The sequence below is a fragment of the Cavia porcellus genome, unplaced genomic scaffold (genome assembly GCF_034190915.1).
Source record: "Cavia porcellus strain 051 isolate PalLab524CR breed Dunkin Hartley unplaced genomic scaffold, mCavPor4.1 scaffold_8, whole genome shotgun sequence".
Classification (NCBI taxonomy): domain Eukaryota; kingdom Metazoa; phylum Chordata; class Mammalia; order Rodentia; family Caviidae; genus Cavia; species Cavia porcellus.
Window position 1 is genome coordinate 84873904 of NW_026947491.1, and position 23578 is coordinate 84897481.

General features: G+C 43.6%; 1 protein-coding gene and 1 non-coding gene across 7 annotated transcripts in view; one reads left to right on the plus strand and one right to left on the minus strand.

The window, feature by feature from the left end:
• The window catches only part of Fgd6 (FYVE, RhoGEF and PH domain containing 6), a 102033-nt gene that overhangs the window by 52862 nt on the left and 25593 nt on the right, over positions 1-23578 (minus strand). For 5 of the 6 annotated variants that reach the window (XR_010049437.1, XR_010049438.1, XM_063255314.1 and 2 more), the window contains exon 3: positions 1908-2061. Coding sequence is in view for 4 of the 6 variants with exons in the window: in XM_063255314.1 (XP_063111384.1) it covers positions 1908-2061 (154 nt within the window). In the remaining 2 variants the exon portion in view is untranslated. The remainder of the gene's footprint in view (positions 1-1907; positions 2062-23578) is intronic. The other variant, XM_063255313.1, reaches the window with a different exon arrangement.
• On the plus strand, positions 16416-16522 carry LOC111753358 (U6 spliceosomal RNA). Its single transcript, XR_002788165.1, has one exon. It is a non-coding gene; the product is annotated as a U6 spliceosomal RNA (small nuclear RNA).

Consider the following 23578-nt stretch of genomic DNA (forward strand, 5'->3'; position numbering starts at 1 on the left):
CAGCACAGGAACAGGCACCAGCACACAGAGGGTACCAGCAGACCTTCTCCTTCGCAATGCCATGGTTACCTGAGCAGAGATAAACTTTTTCACTCCTGTTTGCTTTTCCTTCATGCGGTAAGACAAGCATGCAGTAACACACATCTACTTTTCTGAACTGCAGAAGCCCCGTGTCCTCCTGGACCCTTCCCCGCCCAGGACCATGGACTGTGACTTTACGTGCAAACAGAATTGCTCCACATGAATTTGCACTGGGCTTGCATCCGAATGCTGTCCTTAGAAGAGACCCAACACATACCAGTGCGAGCACAGCACCTCACAACCAGGAAGCAGGGCCGGTGACCAGGCAGCCCGGGCGGCTGGGAGTCAGCAGGGCAGGGAGCAGCCTCCCTGAAGGTGCCGGCCGATGCCAGCTTCACTGCGGCCTCCCACATTCCTGACAGCTGAGCTATCTGGTTTGGGAAGCTTCTGCTTCAGGGACTTATTTCTATGCTGAGAGCGGAATCCACGGTCTTTGCGCACTGGCAGTGTTACTTGTGCATTATCTCAGTCACAGCCATCTAGTTAGTGGTAGAAAGAGAGATCTCTTAGGGGCTGAGGATGCTGTTTCCCAGCTTATGGTCAGCCATCTGGATGTCCCTGCCTCCTCAATCTGGTCACACAAATAACCCTATTGAGCTCCCAGTGGTGTCAGGCACTGTTCTAAGCAGCGTGCAGTCATCCACCATCACAAGGATCTCAGAGCACAGGGAAGCGTCCACCTGCTCTCTCCTCTTTTTACAGACCAGGAAGCCAGGAAAAGAGAAATGAAGATGTTCTGATCACACGGCTGAGAAGTGGAGGGGAACACAGGATAGTCTAGCTCCAAGACTGTGTTCTGGTCACTATGAAAGCAAAACACTGAAGAGAACGGCATTGGCTGCACCTGGTCGGAGGGGGCAGGCACGGCCTGGCGGGAGGACCAGTGTGCTCCATGCTGTTGTGCTTGTCCCCAGCAGAGAGGGTGGGAGGTTCGGCGGAGCACTGAGAATCCTAAGGAGGGAAATCTTTACCACCACCGCCCGCACCAGGCCATCCTGGGGAGGGTCTGCTCTTACACGAATGGTCTCATTTTTGTAAACTTGATAGACTTAATGAGGATAATCACCAGGTGGCCCAAGTAAGGCCTTAACACAAATGATAACTCCTCCACTAACTGTCATTTTTATTCTGTTCCTAAAAAAGATGGGGCTGAATCTGAAATTCTTATCATTCTTTTCCTTCAAAGAAATCTATGAACTGGCAGCAATACAAGGAACAATCCTATGAGTTTTCATTACTAATTAAATTAAAAAAAAAAAAACAGTGGACATTAGTAAAAACAGTTTTTCAAAAATAACAAATTGCCAGGCGTGGTGGCGCATGCCTACGAGGATCACTGGGAGTTCAAGGCCAGCCTGGGCTACAAGTGAGTTCAAGGCCAGCGTGACCGGCAGAGTGAGACCCTGTTTCAAAAAGACCTAATCATCATCATCATTATCATAATCTCTAGGTAATATTTACTTGGAAACATACCATTTCAGGTGCTATCATACAACAGGAATTACGTGTACATTTTAAAAATATTTTGCAAGCTTTAAGACAAATCACTAGGAACTCTGTCCACATCATGGGGATGAACACTATTCACAAGCATTGCTCTAATTTTATTTTATTATTTGCGGCAGAGTAAGATATGCAGCACAGGCTGACCTCAAATTTGCAGCAATCCTCCTGCCTTAGCCTCCCAAGTGCTGGGATTCACATATATGTATCCAAGGACTGCTTTTAAAAACACCACTTACAAACAAACACAACACAACAAAACACACAAGCACGGTGACAGGCCAACAAGCACAGAGTAGGAATAATTAGTTATCACCATGTACCTGCTTTTCTTCCAGTGGCTCAGGCTCCCCTTTACTCGACCCAGATCCACCGTCTTCCTCATCGGAGCTGTTGATGACCTCATCCTCGTCCGAAGGCGGGTCTACGAGGCTGAGGTCAGGATCCCTGGGTTCCCCCGGGGCTGGTCCGGAGCTGCTTCAACAGAAAGCACATGCAGGTGCTGTCAGTTACAGAGAAGTACGATGCAACTGAACCACCTCACCATCCTGGCCTCCCAACCCAAGCAAGGTGTCTCCGCTTCTGAGGGTGGTGGAATCAAGGTGTACAACACCTGCCCTTCGGGGCTCTGGAGGCTGTGGGCAACCTAAGCTCCTCTGCCCTTCAAACCTAATTTCAGCACCATCCTGATGACTGGAAGGGGAGGGGAAAGTGAGTTTCCAGCTGTCTGGGTTCGCCGGTGCCTGGTGCGGTCACTGTCCTTTCTGGCCTAGGCAAGCAAGACTTCTGGATGCAGACCAGAGGCGTCATGCATGGCTGCTCAGCACAGCGGGCAGCGAATGGCCAGGAGCATATGAGGGACTGCTGCTCCCGCGAGGCCTCAGGGTTTAGAAGCCACATCCACAAAACTAGGAACACATCTACGAGGACTGGAAGCGAACGATGCTGATTAGAATCAACTACGCGCGACCAGCTGGACCAGTAACCCTGGCGCTCTGGAGACTGAGGCAGCAGGGTCACCTCGAGCTTGAGGCCAGCCTGGGCCAAACAGTAAGGGCCTGTGTGAAGAGAAGAGGAGAGAGAGAAGAGAAGAGAAGAGAAGAGAAGAGAAGAGAAGAGAAGAGAAGAGAAGAGAAGAGAAGAGAAGCTCTTGAACCTCTTCAAACCAAACCAAAAAGCTCCCAGAGCACAGGTCCCAGCAATCTGCACTTTAGGAGCCCTGAGGGCTGGGCCAGCCTGCCCGCGGGACACCACTCTGCACTGAGACTCAGCTCCTCAATCTCGCTGCTGCCACCATCCAGACATGGTGGGGGAATTCCACAGGAAAGCTCCCGAGCCCAGAGAAACAATGCTTTCTGGTTGAAAAGACTCGGGAAAAAGCTGCCTTGTGAAACCGCTTTTCTGCTGCCAGTCTGCACAGATGTGTGCAGAACAGAACAGGGGGCAGCACCAGGTCCGCAGCGAGCCAGACACTCGGTGCACAAGCAGCTGAACAGCACAGCCTGCGCAGCCACCACCCGGGCTCCGTGAGAATGCAACGCTGCACCAGCTCCTGACCACCCCCAGGACCGGGCCTCGATTCCCAAGTGGGTCCTCACCTCATTCCTCAGCTGGGGCCCACGCAGCCTGGCGCAGGGCAAGGCAGGGCAGCACAGCGTTTGCTCCTATGGGTACAGCCTGCTTCCTTTTGCTCAGCAGGGCAGCAAGGCCTCTATCACCCACTTGGGTGGGTGTCACCTAATCAGAGCTCCAGTGACAGGGAGAGTCACACCCTGAGGTGGGGCAGAGGGTGTTTTGGAGACAGGATGGCCCTAGCAGTTCAGGCTGCCCTTTAACTCACTATGTAGTCCAGGATGACCTTGAACTCCCAGAGATCCTCCTGTCTCAGCCTCCCCAGGGCTGGAATTACAGGCATGTGCCACCACGCCCATCAGGACAGAGTTGTCCAGCAAGATTCACTGTCTCTGCGTGCAGGGACAAGAGCCGACCAGCTGGGTTACTGGATGCTGTTTAGGTTGGCAGGAATAAGTGAGAGCCAGCCACACAGAGCGAGCAGGCTGACGGCAGCTTCTTGCACAGAGGCAGAAGGAAACCGACCCGTACGTACGAGGTCTGGCTGGGTTTCTATGGTGCTGGCCAGGAGCCAGGGCTTCAGTGTGGCAGGCAAGCGCTGTCACTGCACCCCAAGCCCCGCAAGGCCTTAGCTGTACACATCCCCTAAACTGGCGCCCACATAGCCAGCTTCTGAGAGCTGCAGCCTCACAGCAAACTCCCCGGAAATGAACTCAAGTCCTGGAGGAGGGAATCCCATGACTTCCTGTGAGAAGCTATTTTTATCTCCAGCTATTTTTTACACTTTTTATTTTGTGACAGTCTTGCTAAATCAAACCCAGCCTTGAATTTTCAACCCTCCTGTCTCAACCTCTCACATTTTTTGTTTGTTCTGTCTTTTATCTTGGGGCAGGGTCTAGCTTAAATTGCCCAGGCTGGCTTCACACCCAGCTGGGATGACAAGGGTGTACTACCAGGTTTGGCTTCTAAAAGAAGGCTGAGGCAGGAAGATCAGCAGGTCCTGGAGGCCAGCCTGAGCTACACAGTTCAAGGCCAGCCTAGACTCTCTAGCCTTTCTCAATCAACCAAAAAGCTTTTCCAGTCATCCATCAGTGCACTGGTTTAACTCCACAGCATAAGCATTCACACAATTAGTAAAAATGCTGTGGCATTGTGAGGAAAGTGGGTTTGCTCTGTCTAGAAAGCTAAAGGTGCTTCGTGGTCAAACACTACCCAGCCTCTGGTAGTCATGGTAATCATGCTGAGTGCGGTGGTGCATGCTGGTAATCCCAGCACTTGGGAGGCTGAGGCAGGAGGATCAGCACACGGCCAGCCTGAACTAACGGTTGAGTCCCTGTCTCAAAAGAGCAAAATCAAACACAGAAACAAAAAGAAGGTAGTAATTGCTCATATGCCATGACAGGGATGTGGAACGAGTTAAAGTACAAAAGTTCGTATTTGGGAATAAGGCAAAAGGGTCAGGATTCAATCCCCAGTGCTGGAAAGAATAGAAGAAAGCTTTAAATAAAAAACAAGCTGGATGGGGTAGGGGTGGGGCCTGGTTACAGCACTTGCCTATGCACGCAGGAGGCCCTGGGTTCACTCACTGGCACTGGTTTCCAGTGCCAAAGCTGTTTTCCTCCCAGGAACCTTCTGGACTCTGTCCCAAGGGTCCACTGGTCTCCCCTTCCCACGGCTTCGACCCTCTGCAGATGAGTTCATGTTCTGCAGGAACCCTAACTTCCTAAGGCGAGCACACTGCACTCGAATTCCCACAGACAGCAGAGCGCATGCAGGGAGCTTCCCATCGCTCCCCAGTGGTGCAGGAGGCCCAACAGGCAAGCTTCACTGGGACGAGGACAGGGCCAACATGAGAGGGAGAGAAACACTCTGAGGGCTCCAGGGCTTCAAATCCATGTCACCAGCAGGATGAGTGACATTAACTGAAACAGAAATGGGCCACAAGGGATCCAATTTTAAAGCATCCTTTTGCCTGATGACCCTAGGTAGTACACATCAGTAATCCCAGCACTCAGGAAGCTAAGGCAGGAAGGTCACTGCAAGTCCCAGGGCAGCCTGGACTACAAAGTGAGTTCAAGGCCAGCCTGGACCACACAGTGAGACTCTGTCTCAAAAAAAAAAAAAAAAAAAAAAACACTGAAAAAAAGGAAGATAAAGAGTCCAGTAGTAAGTCAGTAAAGATGGATGTAGGATCCACATTGACACGTTCGCTTCTATAGCAGCTAATGTGGGCTTTCCTTACATATTTGTGAGCAGCTTCTGTATCACTCCACATAATTTTAGATGTCTGATAACAAAACGTGGGTCCCTTACACATGCCGCTCAGGAGTCGGGGCTCCTCTATTCTTCCCATTTCCTTCCCAGCGCCAGGAAGATAACACCCAGCACTGTCTGCTCGGCAGAAAAGAACAGGACATCGAGTTTCCTCTTCGTCTTCCTGCCTCAGAGAGCCCACAGTGGAGACAAAAGCGGGCCAGAAACGGCAGCCTGAACTGAACAAAGACCTGACTCTTTTCTCCAAACTAGTGTTATTTACCTATTCACTTATTTATTTTTGAAGCAGGATCTTGCTCTGTTTTCCAGGCTGGCCTTGAACTCAGGGAGATCCTCCTGGCTCAGCCTCCTGAGTACGGGAAAGGCAGCCTGCACACAGCTCCCCCAGGCTGTCCTTCTGAGTCAGGACAGAGCCTGGTTTCTAGAAAGCCAAGAGAAAGCGAAACCAGAAGTCACTCCTCCCTGACAGGTCCACGGGCTGGGATCCACCTGGGCGGGGTGAGGGCCACACAGAGTCGTGGCTTTTACAGTCACCTACTTTTTCCTCCACACTGAATTCTGTAGGACACAGAGCAGCCACAACCAGAAGGACATCCAGCTCCTCTTTCAGGTCAGATGTCAGAGTTTTGACAGAATTATCTTTAAGAAGGGATTTAATCCATTTCCTCTAGGAGTTTTCCGAAACAGAAACCTCACAAGGTGCTGAGCCAGGCCAAACAGTTGTCAGGGTTCCTCACAAAAACATCCTTGTGAGCCTCCACTAAATGAAACATTCCAGCCAAGGGGAAGGGGAACATGGAGCAGACGGGGAAAGAAAGGCAAAGAGACAGTCGCCTGAGCACTGTTTCCCCCACAGCAGACAGTTCCACTGTCTTGTTTCTGCCCTGCTCTGACTTTACACTGGGCCCCCTTAACGCGCCACACACACACACACACACACACACACACACACACACACACGTAACCCCGGCACTGGGGGCTGAGGCAGGAGGGTCAAGGTCAAGGTCAGCCTGGGCTACACCCTGAGTTCAAGGCCACCTTGGAATATACAGGGAGACCTTGTCACAGAAAAACCCACAATATGCTGCCTGTAATTCTTCTCAAACTTGAAGGAAGAAGCCTATTCCAATACCCTCACCTTCAGAAATTTCTAAGCCACAACACATCACCACATGAAAACAGACTATGATCTTTCTCTTCCTCTGCTTTTTAAAAAAATTTTTTTAAATTTATTGTTTTACTTTTTTGGTTTTATGAGACAGGGTCTCAGAATGTACTTTAGGCTGGCCTCAAACTCGGGGCCACCCTCCTGCCTGAGTGCTGGGGTTACAGGCGCACACCACTGCACCCAGCACTTTCTCTGCTTTCTATTCCTGCTCCTGCCAGGCGGGATCTGCTGGGCTTTACATTGCTGTCAGGTTCTTTCTAAACGCTGCCTCACAGCTGCCTGACTGTGGGCTTCCTTTGGCTGTTTTCATGTTTATCGTAGAGTGAATAGAAAAACTATTAACTTGAAGAATGGACATTGCATGGAAAATTTACCAGTGGTTTTTAAAAATAAATGATTTAATAATCTGCCAGGTGAAGGGGGAGTTTAGACCTGTAATCCCAGCACTCGGGAGGCTGAGGCAGGAGGATCGCTATTAGTTCAAGGCCAGCCTGAACGATATAGCAAGACCACGTTTCAAACAAAGTAAAACAGAAAAATAAATACATGCATGCATTTGTATATATAAATTCTATGATTACTTTTTTTTATATTCTTCCTGAGACTTCCAAACAGGACTAAAAAATACAAAAAGAATTGGGACACCCATAAGATCAAGATGAACAAGGAGGGAGGGAGTTTCTAAAAAGCTAAGAAGGGCTGGGCCGTAGCTCAGCAGCAGAGTGTTTGCCTAGCATGTGTGAGGCCCTGGGTCTGATCCAGCATCACACACACACACACACACACACACACACACACACACCCCAAACGAGGAGAAAATAATCGCCAAGCATGAGGCCCTGTGTGCTGGACCCAATCCTAGCCCTAAACAAAACAGCCCACACAGCTGGGGATCTAAGCCCCCATCCAATGGAACCCAGAGGTCTGAAGAGACATGGCACAGGCACTCTGTGAGCAGAGACTGGAAAAGACAGATGCGAAGGGAGGGTGACCCAGCAGAGGTGTGTGGGGAATGCACCAGGCAAGTGGCCCTGTGTGATGACAGGCAGGAGGTCAAACAGTTTTTGTTTTTGTTTTTTGAGACAAGGTCTTGCTACATAGTTCAGGCTGGCCTGGAACTCACGACATAGCCCAGGCTGGCCGCAAACTCACAGTGATCCTCCTGCCTCAGCCTTCCAAGTGCTGAGATTACAGGTGTATGCCATCTTGCCCAGTTCACTTTGGTACATTGTAAAGCCCAGGAGATCTTGCTTGGCATGAGTGGGAGCAGAAAGCAGAAAAAGTGCTGGGTGCAGTGTCGAGCGGCCAGGACAGCGGCTGGTGATCTATTCCAAGCCTCCCTGGGCCCTCACCAGGCTTTAGCCCATGGTGAGGACCCAAGTGCAGAGCTGACCCGGGCCGAGCTGGTTCGTAGGAACGCCAAGGCAAGAGCTCAGCCTCTGGCTCTGTGTCTAACTAACTAGGCAACCACCTGGCCAGGCCCAGCTGCGTGTGCCACACTGCTTCCTCTCATGTCTCGTCATCACGATCCTAAGTCACCAGAGAGGGGGTTGGACTTCTGGAAAATGTGACTGTGACTCAGAGCAAAGCCACTGCAGCATGGGCCTGGACAGGGTCCGCTGTTCCGTACTGCCTAGACACCCAGGGTGAACCAAGCGGGCCTGGTGGCTGGGCCTGAGGTCCCTGGGCACGTACCCTGCTTTTCCTAAAGACCAGGGTCTAATCACAGCATGGGGGAAAGGCTACCTTAGGACCCCAAGACTCAAGGCGAGTACAATAGAGGTTTCCACCAAGATTATCCTGAGATATCATGGGGTTTCAACAGTTTGCTCTCTGAGGTCAGGTTTGGGGCACATACCTGTCACCCTAGCACCCAGGAGGCTGAGGCAGGAGGATCACTGCAAGTTTGAAGCAGTCTGGACTGCATAGCAAAACCCTCTCAAAAAACCATAATAAATAAACAAAAGTTTATATATTTTACATATACATCCACACAGACTGCCAAGACAAACTCAAGCAGTTTTGTTTTCCAGGATCAGGGATTAAACTCAGAGCTTCACACACGCTTGGTAAGGACTCTCCCACTAAGCTACAGCCCCAGTCCTATCCTTAATTTCCTTTTGAGACAGGGACTCAGGGCGGCCTCCATCCTCTTGCCTCAGTTCCCAAACAGCTGGGATTACAGGAGTTCATACCACAACCAGCTCACAGTTTTCAAGCTACAGGTATTAATGCTGTATTACAGAAATGTGACATACTCCATGCAGCAGCATGTTAAGTGTTCATCATTCTCTAAGAGGAGCCATAGCCATAGCGAGGATTTCCTACGGATGCGGGGAAGAAGTTAGGGAACCTCAATAAGGACTCAGAGAAGGGAGGTCAAATTACCCTCATGGCTGGTCCAGGCGGCACACACCTGTCATCCCAGCACTTGGGGAGGCTGAGGCAGGAGGACTACAGGAATGTCAAGGCCAGCCTGGGCTACCCAGTAAGTGTGAGGCCTACCTCAACTACATGTTGTATGAGACATTGTCTCAAAAACAAAACAAAACATAAAAACAAACAAACAAAAAAATTCTGTCATGAATAAATTCAGGCTGCTTATTTACAACTAAATATGAACCCATTTTCTTCACCATTTTCTTACAGTTACAATCTACAAAAGTACTATCTTAACAGTCTACACTGGGCCAGTTATGAATCATCAATCCCCTCAAAGACCCATGTGGAAGCAATTTCTTTTTGAAAGCACCGTAGGGATACAAGTCCATTTCCTAAACTGGGAGGCTGTAGCAGGCACCAGGGAAGGACTGGGGTTTCCTCTCACGCACAAGCGGTCTCCACTGCTCACTAACTGTTTACAGGAAAAAAAAAAAAAACCCATAATATTTTTATTAAATCAAAGTAAATCTCTGAAAGCCAGGTGTGGTGGTGCATACCTGTAATCTCAGCACTTGGGAGGCTGAGGTAGGAGGATCACCATGAGTTTGAGGCCAGCCTGGGTTATATACGGTATTGAGTTTAAGTCCTGTTTGAATTATAAAGCGACACCCTATCTAAAAAATGAACAACAGAAAAATGGATATAGGGTTTTTTGTTCTTGTTTTATGCTACTGGGGACTGAATAACCAAGGCTTTTGCTGGCATTAAGCTATACCCCAACCCTTTTTATTTTCTGAGGCAAGGTCTGGCTGTGTTGCCAAAACGCCCAGGCTGGCTTCCAACTTGTGAGGCTCCTGGCTCAGCCTCCCAGGGAGCTGGGGTTCAAGGGGAGTGCCAACTCGATGCCTTCAATGCGGTTCTGTGAAATGAGATGAGTCAGTACAAGGCTGGCACTGTCAGGGCCGAGCGTCCCCTCCTTTCTTCCCTCCCCGGTACATGGTCTCTATATGCAGTGTCATTTGTAACACTAAGCACAAACTATGGCTGCAGAAATCTACACACACTGGAAAAGGTACACAAAATGAGCGTGTAAAATGCACACTAGTGAATGCACACAGTTGCTTCTCAGAAGTGTCCATAGCAGGGCTTCCCCTCCCGGCAGTCCCCACTTGTGCAGGACCATCCCAGAGAACATGTCCAGTTACACATACACCTCTTCTCTCTTACTTTCAAAAGGATTTTAGGCACTAATATAAAATAACGACCAATTTCCATGTATTCCACCATTTCTCAAGCACCTTCGAGTCCCTCTTTGCTAACTGTAACCACTCTGATGGGTGATGGAGGCAGAAAAAGGCCTCTGAAGGACAATGACAAGCACAAGATTTCTACACTGGACGGAGGCGCAAAGAGCCTGGTAGCCTGCATCTCAGTTTTGTTTCATTTTTGGGACAGGGTCTCGCTATGCAGTTCAGGCTGGCCTTCAACGCTTTGCGATTCTCCTGCCTGAGCCTTGCGAGTGCTGGGATGACGGCAGGCACCGCCACATGGGCTAGAAACAGGGACCACCTGCTCTGAGCCAGGAGCCAAAGGCACAGAAGGAGAGAGGAGGAAAGAACGAAGAAGGGACCCATGACGGCAGAGCAGGAAAGGAAGGAAAGAGGAGCAGAGGCAGGGGCATGGGACGGGCAGAGCTCGCGGCGTGGCTGCTGAGGTCACCGAGGCTACTGTCCCAGCAGCACAGGGTGCGAGCCCCAGCAGAGGATGCACGGCTTCCCACCAAGGGGAAGTGGCCGAAGACAGACGCCCCTCCTGGGAACACAGACCTCCACGCTAAAACACTCCTTCCTTCTTACCTTTCCAAACTCAGACCCAACACACGAACCACACAGAACCTCTGGCCTGCAGCAGAGGGAGGAAAAGCAAGAGGAAGAGAGGGACCACAACTTTTTTCATTCTATGCATACTTAACTTAAAAAATCCAAAGATCCTGTACAATTCTAAAACTTAATGTATGAATAACTACAAAATCTCTATTCTCCTTTCCCCATTTACAAATCAAGCCTTCCTCGTTATTTCATATATGCATTTTGAGATATTTATATTATTTGGAAAGGAAAGGTCAAAGGCAAGGGCTTTGAAATTTTGTTGTAGTTTTTCTTCTTTTTTTCTTGAAATAAAATGCAAACATGAGGATGGGCTGGAGAGTCAGCTATCCCCGCTGCTCTCACCCAAAATGCAAGAAAAAGAAAAACCCAGACCACAATGACACCCTGATCGTGACCACAGTTTTCAGTCCACTTCCTGCCCGTAATCCTCCAGACATCAGCCCTCACTCACCCCGAGCCCAAGGGGAATGCTGACTTCCCTGTCCTCTGTCCATCAGGCCAGGGAGGAAAGAAGCATCTTCCCTGAGCTAAGGTACAAACACAGGAAGAATTCATAACTCCCCACAGCTGTGTCCACAGTCATAGATTTTACTTATGACTCTACCAGCTCCAAGCGTTAGCAGAAAAGCTGCAGAAACACTCAGCACAGCCGGAACTTCAGTGAGCAAACAGAGAAAACTCACATTTGCAAAGCACACCAAAAACAATTCTGCTTCTTATCAGTGTGTAAGTTTAGTAAGAATTAAAGCAATTAAGAATTACTATTATTAAGAGTCAATCCGATAAAATCACATTATACAGCTACATTATTATTCTTAGTATATTCACTTATAAAAGAATCAACATTCATCAAGTACCCACTGGATATAAAATCATATCCAGCCCAGCATCATGGCACACACCACCAATGCCAGCACTTTAGAGGCTGAGACAGGAGGATCTCCAGAGTTCAAGACCAGCCTTGGCTACATAGTGAGTTCAAGACCAGTCTTAAGTACATAGTGAGACCCTGCTCAACAAAAACAATATCAGCTAAATTCATTTTAGCATCCAAAGTTTCTTGTCTAGCTATAGGTAGTGTATTTATTTTTATTTTTGCAATATTTAAGTTTTGTCCTAATGAATGATTTCCAACCTTTTTTTTTTTTAAAGTTAGATGTCCTGCATTTTAATTCTCTAGGTATAAGCCTGGGTCCAGCAGACCCATCCCTTACTTTTCTACTGTAAATTTGTACATCTGTGTTACAGCAGCCAACTGTGTACCTCAGCAATCTGTATGTTTACCCACTTGGTATGAAGAATGGCAAGGAGTGTGCATCTGTGTAAAACTGGCAACAAGGATTTGGACACCCTTATGCTCCCGGCAACGGTTTTTGAGTATGTTGTCCCAAGCATCTAAGAGGATCCAGCAGACCCAGACACCACTCCAAGGTTCATTAATAGAAGGTTTTCTTTTGATTTTTCTGGTAGAAGTAGCACAATCCAGTACACAGGCACTGAAAACAAGATTTGCAAGTTTTGGAGGAGGTCAAAAGTAAATGATCAAATTTTTCATGCATAGATAATAAAGATGATCCATTATGATAAAATAAATGTTTCTGTAACCTAAGTAGGAATGTGGTATTGCATGCCTGTAATCCCAGCACTTGGGAGGCTGAGGCAGGAGGGTAGCTACAAGTTTGAGGGCAGCCTGGATTACATAGTGAATTCAAGGTCAGCATGAAGTATGTAGTGAGAACCTGTCTCAAAAAAACAAAAAAACAGAACCACAAATATAACAGAAGAGTGGTATGGTGGTGGATGATGATGATGATGATGATGATGATGACAATGACGTGGATGTTGACAAGTGACAACTGTGACAGTGAAACAGAGCAAGAGTAGACTGATACAGACACAGAAAATGCAGGCCTCCCTGATTCAGACAATGAAGAAAACAGCACTATGTATATATCTTACACCAGTATGACCATGTAACCAAATGGAAAAATGCAATGTTAGAATTAGTCAAAATAGGGGCTGGAGGTTTAGTGGGGCTGGAGGTTTAGCTCAGCGGCATAAGCACCTGCCTTGCAAGCAGGCAGTCGTGAGTTCAATCCCTGGTACCAATATAAAGGAAAAAGACAAAAAAAAAAAAAAAAAGAATTAGTCAAAATATAGTGAAGGTCTTGGCAGGGGTGAAACATATTGGAGAGAATACCAGCACTGCCACTCAGTGCTGGAAATGTAACAGACGAAATGCTACATACAACATGCTGTGAAATACACAAAGGCTGCAACACAAGTAAAATGTTTTATATGCACCAACAGCCATATGAAAAAATGCATTCATTATGACACCTCACTAGCTGAACTAAAAACATTCACAGATCTGCTGAACTTAGCAGGGATTTCTCATGCTGATCGCAGGAATGTAAAAGACTTATAGAAACACAATAACATGGCATAAACATGGCATAAAAACAAAACATGGCATAAAAATGTATGCCCTTGTAGATGCAAAGACTTATTATGCTTTCAATTTAGAGATTTATCCTGGAACTCAGCAATCAGGTCCTTATTTATATTGTAATTAACTGAATGATGTTGTGAACAGATTTCTTGTAGCTATTTCCCAAACTAATAGGAATATGTCATCTAACAATTGGTTTATGGATGTTTACTTAATGTTATATGTTCTATCAGAGTACAAGTTGATCAAAGCAGGAACTATATACAGGAAAAAGCAGAAATTACAAGTGAAATGTTGCAATTTCAAAACAAGGAATTGTATAGTACAATCTTTGAATTTCAGAAAGATACAACATTGGCCCCCATATAGCAAACAAAAGCAAACTGATACTGCTGATGTTGACATTTCACCATGATGGTAATACTGATAGGGAAATTCAACAAAACAGATGCCTGAAATTGAAACTTTTCAACAACAAAACCATGAAACATGGTGCAGATGTTGTTAATGAGTTGTGCAGCAATGACGTCACTTGAAACACAAAGCATTGGCTAATGGTTGTGTTTTACTCTATCCTAAACATGTGTGCCACAAATAGTTTGACAGTTTACAAAAGAAAATAAGAAATGCAAAATATCATAGAGAAATTTTCTTACAGGATTGGGACTGGAGCTGGTAAAAGATCATTTACAGTAAAGGAAAAACAAAATGCTTCTGTCCAGAGAACTACACAAAAAAATAAGTGCCTGCTTGGCAAGTGCAAAGTCATAAGTTTGATCCCTGGAACAAACAAACAAACAAAATTTGTGGCGTACATAGGTGAAGCATCACAAAGACCTACTACAACAACAGAAAAATAAAAAAGATGTCAATTGTGTCCTACCAGAAAGTACAGGAAAACAAAACGGATGTACTATCAGTGTTAGCAATACTTATATGTGGATGTGCAGTTGTCATGGGAATGACGCTGAAGCAAAGCTGCTTTTTGTGGTAGACTTCTGTTTGTATTTACATTGTTTACACCGGTTTATTTTTTATGTTATCTTTTAGGTTTTGTAAACAAGTAAACAGATGATGTGCTGATGTCTATTCTAAGCACTCACTGCATATCTGATGTGGTATTTTGTTGTCATCCTATATCCTTGCTAAGTGCACGTTGCATTATAGAGTAGGAAGTCTTCACAACTTGGGAAGAGACTTAACAAGACTGCCACATTAGAAAGGAAAGCTAAGCAGTGTGCTGTCAGTATAAGCAAAATGTAACCGTAGAACGTGCAGCTGTCATGTGTGAAGTCTGCCTTGGGTGTGACAGAGGAAGCAAAGCTTATTTCTGTGGTACAGGGCTACTTTCCTTGTATTTCACATAGAAATTTACTTCTGATGTTATCTTTCGTTTTGAAAGGAAGTACAAAACTGATACAAAAATGTTGATGTTTATCATAAACACATAATACCTATTAAGAACTTAGTAATGTATTGTATTGATAGTTAATGTTCTTGCTAACTACACACTGTATAATATAATAAGGACCTCCTGATAAAATGGCAAGACAACCGAGAAGTCAAGTATGTCCAACAAAAAGGCCAGGAAACAAGATAGGTGCTGTCAGGATAAGCCCTGTGTGTGCACGGAGCGTGCTGTTGTCATGTGCAGGCTGCCTTAGGTGTGATAACTGGGCAGCAGAAAAGAGCTTTCTCTGAGATTTGGTGTCCAAACACTAGGATATAGCACCATGATGGAGAGAAGAAACAGGAAGGTGAGTCCCAGGAACAAGGAAGGATCTGAAGCAAACACTGAAGCCCAAAGAGAGAGTGAAGAGAGCGTTCAACGAACGAGGAGGAGGTAGCAAGTGACACTTTCTCCCTGAGCCCAGACTCACTGCATGGGAAGGGCAGCTGGCACCTGCAGACCCTTGGAGATGCTGGTGACCCCAAAGGCCTCCATGGATAAATGCAGCAGTGGAACCGAGCTGTGACACACAGGACTGCAGTGGCTATTAGAGTTATTTGGGAGACGAGAGGGCAACTGGCTGAGAGCCATCTTGGAGAGAAACCAAATGAACCCAGAACTCAGAGCAACTGCTAGCTCCATCTAGCAACTCCAGTGTCGGGGTCAGAGAGCTGGGTTCAAGTCAACAGGAGATCGGGCAGATGAGTTCGAGCTGGTGGGGAGCCAAGCTCAAGCTGGAAGGGGTGCCCGGACTCTTGCAGGCTGAACAGGTTTAGCTGATCCACAAGGCCAGAAACCAGCCCAAACCTCATGGAACCAGAGGTGCAGGCTTGCTTGGATTATACACTAACCCGCTGGAAAGCTACAGCTGGCTTGCTGGGTGCTGGGGTTCATCAACTCGAATCCGGACTCTGTCTACCTTGTCTACCAGTAGCACAGAAACACACCTTGAAATGGACATTTTTTTTTCTTATTTTCCCCTTCCTTTTTCTTTTCTTATTTTGTTTTGTTTTTTCATGACTGCTTTCTTGTTTTTATGAGTGTGTACATGGTTTCTACTTTTTGTTGTTCTTGTTTATTTCTTCCGTTTTTCTCTTGTCTTCTTTATCAGTTTCCTAAAGTTTGCCAACATTTGTGTGATGTTATTTTGTCTTCCAGCCTTGCTCTTCTAATCTCTTCCTCTTCTTATATTTCTCTATTTTTCCCTCCTAGACCCGTTAACATTTTCCCCTCTGTGGGTGAAATTGCCATTTTGACAGCTTATATTACTGCATACAATTTTCTGGTTCGTTTTGGATTTTTGTTTATTTGTTTTGATTTGGTCTCTCTCTCTCTCTCTCTCTCTCTCTCTCTCTCTCTCTATCAGAAACCAAACTCACAACCGTGTGCTTGCTAGGCAAGCACTGTGCCACTGAGCTATAGCCTCAGTCCTCAGATTTTTGTATATAATCATAAACCTAGTTCATACAGTTAAAGGTGGCAAATTCATAGTTACTTCAGTTTGTCGATTTTTAGGCTGTGTTGATGCTACTGTTACTGCTGATTACATCACTTTAGCCAAGGTGGTGTAATTGTTCTAAACAGTTGTTCCTCCTGGTATAGCAAGACTGAGATTGTCTAAGCATCATAAAAAACAATACTATAGTGCTCGCGTTGCCAGCACATATACTAAAATTGGAACAATACAGAGTAGATTAGCATGGCCCCTGGGCAAGGATGACACACAAATTCGTAAAGCGTTTCATATTTTTAAACTACCAACAACAAATGCTGGGGAGGCTGTGGGGAAAAAGAAACTCTCCTACACTGTTGGTGAGAGTGTAGATTGGTGCAACCATTGTGGAAATCAGTCTGGAGATTCCTCAAAAAGCTGGGATTGGAAGTCCCATTCGACACAGCTATTTCACTTTTAGGCATATTCCCAGAAGAACAGAAAACATCATACCACAATGATATATGTGCACCCATGTTTATAGTAGCACAATTTGTAATAGCCAGATCTTGAAAACAACCTAAGGGTCCATCAACTGAGGAATGGATAAAAAAGTTGTGGGGTATTTTTATACAATGGAGTACTGCTCAGCTATAAAGAATGATCATATTGAGCTATTTCTAAATAAATGGACGCAACTTGAGACCAATCTCATAAGTGAAATAAATCAGACACATGTATAAATACCGTATAGTCTCCCTAGTGTAAAAAATGGTAACAGTTTATAAGAATTTATGTTAATCATGATTCCCTATGACATTGCTTTGAAGCCTTATAATGTTTGCATTCATTAGCGGGACTGATTTTATCCTGGTTTGTTTGATTTTATTATCTGTAATAGTATGAACAGCTATTTTGAAGAAAACAAGACATTACAATAGCCAGTGCTGATTTAATATCATCTTACTCTGTTCTTCTGTTTCCATTGGTTCTATCATATTGTATCTTACTGGATTTTATTATATGTGATAGTATAAACTGAAAGGGTTGTTGGCCCAGACCCGACACTGTAGCCAGAAAAAGCCTCAGCCAGAATCAGGGAGTTCCTGTCTCCCCTGCCCCTACGGATTTACCTGTAACCCTATATCCCCTCACCCTTCGGAATCTGCCCCTGGAAATACCTGTGCATCTCTAATGGCCTAAGGGCACTGCCCTAAGCTTAGGCTACTTATATCCCCCCACGCCATGTGTCCCCGAGAGAGATCGCCAGACTTCAGTGGCCTCTGGCCGGGGTGCCAGTCATCTCTCTCCATGTTTTCAGAATAAAGGCCTCTTTTTGTTTTATACTTCTCATCTTTTGGAAATACTTTTCATCTTTTGGGAATAATCCTATCATAAACAAATTTTCTACAGAAAATGAGATAATATAGTAGCCAATGTTCGTTCTCTGTTATTTGGTTCTGAGTGCCCTGTAATACTTTCATTCTCTTGAATAGTTTTATACTATTTTATTATGTTTCATACTATTGTATATGAAGTTATGCTCAACTATTTCAAAGAAAGAGACATTATGGTAGTTACTGTTAATTACGGGTTGTCTTGTGGTGAAATACTGTGTTGCTTACATTGCTCTGTTCTGATCTGCTTTGTTATGCCCTCTTTTGTCTTAATCTCTTTAAAATTAAAAAAAAAAAAAAAAAAAACAATACTACAGACTAATACCAAAGAACCAAGTGGGACAAAGTAGACAGCAACTTCTCATCCCCAGTAAACTGAAGAGGTAGGATTTCACAATAGACTCAAAATACAAAAGCCAGCTATAGTTGGTAGATACTTCCAGCAAGTGGCCATTTCTGAAGGGTTTTAAATACGAGCAATAAAGCTTTTCACCATAGGCAATGTATAAGCAGCAACCTAGGAACTAAAATTTAAAAAAGCACATAAATGAGGTTCTGCAAACAAATCAAATCAGAAATAATTTCTCATAACCACAGAGATGGTGACCGTCATGAAAGACATGCTTAGTTACTCTAGAGCAGATACAGATTAAAGAAAAAATAGAGGAGCTTAGTTAGGAAAATAATGAAAACAATGAACCCTCAACACAGGAAAGAAACAGAATCCATGAAACAGATTCACATGACATAGAAAATTCCACTGGAAATGTACACAGCAGGATGAGCCAGTTTGAGGATAGAATCTCAGATATAAAAGACAAGATTGCAGTTAGTGATCATGAAAAGAAAGATTTCTTAAAAAGAGCAACGGACTACAAAAACATAGATCCAACAGCTGCTAGATGATGCAAAGAAGAATAACAGAAGATTAATGAGCCAAGAAAAAGCAGATTGTACAAATGACATTAAAAACCTGTTTACAGAGTCATGACAGAAAATTTCCCAAGCAGTGAAAAAAAATTTGACAGCCAGGCATGGTGGCTCACGCCTGTAATCCCAGCACTCGGGAGGCTGAGGCGGGAGGATCTCTGCAAGTTCAAGACCAGCCTGGGCTACAAAGTGAGCTCAAGGCCAGCCTGAATTGCATAGCGAGACCCTGTCTCAAAAAAAGAAAAGAGAAAGAAAAAGAATTCGACATACAGATAAGTGAGGCATATAAAACCCCAAATAGCCATAATAAAATCTACAACAGGCTGGGGATTTAGCTCAGTAGCATAAGCACCTGCCTGGCAAGTGCAAATTTGTGAGTTCGATTCCTGGTACAAAAAAAAAAAAAAAAAAAAATCTACACCAAGATCCCAGAAATTCAACACAAGAACAGAATATTAAAAGCTATTAGAGAAAAGAAACAAATTCACCTATAAAGCAAAGAATCACAGGAGACTTCTCAACACAAACTCTTAAGTCAAGGAGAGCTTGGAGTGAAGTATTAAAGCCCTAAAAGAAAACAACCTTCCACCAGATTGATGTACCCTGCAAAACTATCTTTAAAATTGATGGAGAAATAAGAGACTTCCATGTCAAAGATTACCTCACGAAATTCATGAACACCAAACCATCCAAAACGTTTTCAAGGACATTCTAGAAAGAGAGAATGAGGATTACAACTCCATGAACCCCAGAGAATGAATTCATCAGGTAAGGCAAGCAATTAAACAGAGACGAAAGAAAGGGAGCCAGAAACAGGAAAACAATACAAGGTAAGGGAATACATATTAGCTGTAATCATCAATATTAATGGTCTGAATTCAACAATCAAAAGAAAGAACTGGCAGAATGGATTAAGATGTAAGATCCAACAATACTATACATATAAGAAACACATTTAAATTCAAAAAGAAATTCATAGACTGAAAGTCAAAGGATGAAAAACAATATTCCACATGACAGGAACCCTGAAAAAAGCAGGGGTAGTTATTCTATTTGCAAGAGGAAGAGATAACAATCATAAACATACATGCACCAAATATCAGTGCATCCAACTATATAAAAAAATTAAAGAATACAAAAATCAAATAAGCACTAATACAATTGTAAAGGAGGACCTTTACAAATAGATCACAAATAGATCAATTAAATAAAAAATTAACAATAGAAATATTAGAATTGAACCAAACTCCTAGACAAATGGGATTTCATAGATATCTACAGTGTTCCACCCCACAATAGCAGAACATACATTCTTCTCAGCTGCACATAGAATGTTGTCCAAAATAGGCCATACACTAGTTCATACACCACACTTAAGAATGTGCCAAAGTGGGCGGGGGATATGTCTCAGGGGTAGAGTCCTTGCCTTGTATGCACAAGGCCCTGAGTTTGATCCCCAGCACAAACAAACAAAAAATACACAAAGGAATTGAAGCTATCTAATGCATATATCAGATCACAGTGCAATGAAATTAGAAATCAATGGCAAAACAAATCACAAGAATTTCATAAACACTTGGAAATTAAACAATAAGCTCCTAAACCACCAATGGGTCACATATGAAATTAAAGAAGAAATTAGTTTCTACAATAAACGATAATGCCAATACAACATACTGGAACTTATGAGTACTGAATTCCCTCAGGAAACAGAGCAAACTAAAATAAATAACTTAGTGTTGAAATTCAAGCCTCTAGGAAAAGAAGAACAAGTCAAGCTCTTACAAGGGAGGAAATTATAAAACTCAGAGCAGAAATTAATGTCAAGGAAACTAAGAAAACAATACAAAGGATCAATGAATCCAAGAGTTGGTTCTTTGGAAGATTAAGTAAAACTGACAAACTAAAAACAAAACAAAAAAACAAACTCTCAGCCAACCTTAAAAAAAAAAAGAAAAAGAAAAAGGAAAGAAGACTCAATCCATGCATTAGGAATAAAGTATATGAAATCACAACAAATCCTAAAGATTATCAATACCTACACTTGAAAACCTGTATTTGTGTTATATTTATTTATTTAAAATTTTGTCTTTTTGAGACAAAGTCTCACTCTGCAGTGCAAGCTTGCCTTGTGCTCACTTTGCAGCCCAGACTGGTCTTGAACTTGCAACTATCTATACTCTTGCCTCTGCTCCCAAGTGCTGAGATTACAGGCATGCGCCACCACACCCAGCAAGAACCTGTATTCTAATATGATAGAAATACAGAAGAAAAGAATAGATTCTTAGATACATGTGAATCACCAAAGCTGGATCAAGAAGATACAAAAATTCTAAATAAACCAGTGTCAGTCAATGAAACCGAAGACATAATTAAAACCCCTACAAATAAAGAAAAGTCCAGACCCTGACAGATTCACTGCTGAATTGTACAAGAGATTTAGAGCAGACTTAATGTAGCTACTCCTTTAATGAAATTGAACACCGAAGCAATACTTGCAAATTCATTCCTGGAAGCAAGTATTACCCAATACCAAAATTAGAGAAGAACCCAGCCAAAAAAGAGAATGACAGGCCAATCTCCTTAATGAACATAGATACAAGAATCCTCTATAAAAGATACTGGCCAAAAGAATGCAGCAAATCATCAAGATTATACACTATGATCAAGTAGGATTCATCCCAGAGATGCAGGGATGGTTCAACATATGCAAATCAATAAATGTATGACATCACACGAATGGAGCCAAGGACAAAAATCACGTGATCACTTCAATAGATGCAGAAAAAACGTTTGAAAAGGGCCAGCACACGCTCATGATTAAAAACCCTACAGAAAACCGGAATAGATGGTCTTTATCTCAATCTGATAAAAGCCATCCATGTGTGACAAACCAAAAGCTAACATCATGGACAAAAACTGAAACCTTTTACTCTAAAATCAGGAACAAGACAAACATGTCCACTGTCACACTCTTATTCAATATAGTTCTCGAAACATTCGCCAGAGCAATTAGACAAGAGAGAGAAATAAAAGGAACAAGGATAGGAAAGGAAGAAGTTAAATTATCCTTATTTAACGATGACACAATACTTGACATAGAAGACCCCAAAAACTCCACCACAAGACTTCTGGATTTAATAACGTAAGTAGCATAGCTGGCTACAAAGTCAACACTCAGAAATCAATAGCCTTCCCGTACATGAATAACAAACTCACTGAGAAAGAAATAAGGGAAACAAGACCTTTTACAATAGCATCCAAAAAACTGAAATACTTAGGAATCAATCTAATGAAGGAAATAAAAGACCTCTACATCGAAAACCACAATACTCTGAAAAAGGCGATTGAAAAGGAAATCAGAAAATGGAAAGATATTCCTTGCTCTTAGATAGGAGGAACCAATACAGTGCAAATGGTCATACTTCCAAAATTCTTTTTTTTTTTTTTTTTTTGTCTTTTTCCTTTTTATCGGTACCAGGGATCAAACTCAGGACTGCCTACTTGCAAGGCAGGCGCTTATGCCGCTGAGCTAAATCCCCAGCCCCTCTTCCAAAATTCTTACACAGATTTCATTCAATCCTGATCAACATTGCAACAACATACCTCATGCAATAGAAAAGACAATCCTAAAATTCATTTGGAACCAGAAGAGATCTAGAATAACAAAGGCATTTCTGGGCAACAGAGGCAAGGCAGGGGTATCACAATCCCTGACTTGAAATTATACAATAAAGCTACTGTGATAAAGGAAAAAAAAGCATGGTGCTGACAAAAACAAAACAAAAAACCCAACGAAACAAACAAACAAACAGAAAACAGCCCTGAGGATCAAGGGAACACTTTAGAAGATGCAGAAACAACTGTAGACATACAGAGCCACCTTAACTTTTTTTTTTATCTTTTTCCTTTTTATCGGTACCAGGGATCAAACTCACGACTGCCTGCTTGCAAGGTAGGCGCTTTATGCCGCTGAGCTAAATCCCCAAGCCACCTTAACTTTGACAAAGGAGTGAAACACATTCACCGGAAGAAAGATAACCTCTTTAATAAATGGTGCTCAGAAAACGGGCTGGCTTTCCACATGCCTAAGATCAAAACTAGACTCCCTATCTCTCACCATGCACTAAACTGAAATTGAAATGAATGAAAGATCTAAATATTAAAACTGAAACACTGAATCTACTGGAAAATAGAATGGGTAGAACTCTTGAAGACAATGATGTAGGCAAAGATTTCCAGAACAAAACTCCAACTGCATGGGAACTATCACAAAGAATCAACAACAGGGATCTCTTTAAAAAGCTTTTACACAGCAAGAGAAATTACCAACAGAGTGAAGAGACAATCCAGTGTGGGGAAAAAAATTTTCCAGCTGTTCCTCAAAGGACTAATATCTAGAATATATAACTCAAAAAAATCAGACAGCCCCCAAATTTAAAGATTCAATCCCAAAATGGGCATCTGAAATGAATAGTCACTTCTCAGATGAAGAAGCAGAAACAGCAAATAAACACATGAAAAAATGTTCAGCATTACTGGTCATTCGAGAGATGCAAATTGAAACAACACTGAGATTCCAGAAAGAATGGCCATCATCAAGAAATCAAACAAAAACTGGTGCGGTCACAAAAGCTGGTGGAGCTGTGGGGGAAAAGGAACCCTCTTCCACTTTTGGACTATGTGACTTAGCTATTTCCCTTCTTGGTATCTTTCTCAGAAAACTAAAGGCATCTTACCACAGCAATGTATGCACACTGTGTTTATAGTAATACAAATCTCAGGAATAGCACAAATGCCCATCAACTGATGGATGGATAAAGATGTAGGTTTTTCCTACAATGGAGTATTACTCTGCCATAACAAAGGATAAACTTGAGCCATTTCCAGGTAAATGGATGCACCTTGAGAACACACTCTGAAGTGAAATAAATCAGACACACCTGTGTAAATACTGCATAGTTGGCCTGGTATGAGGAACAGAAAGTGTAAGGACCAAAATGTGTAACAGACCTTGTGAAATAGGAAGAAAATGTTCAAATAAGAAG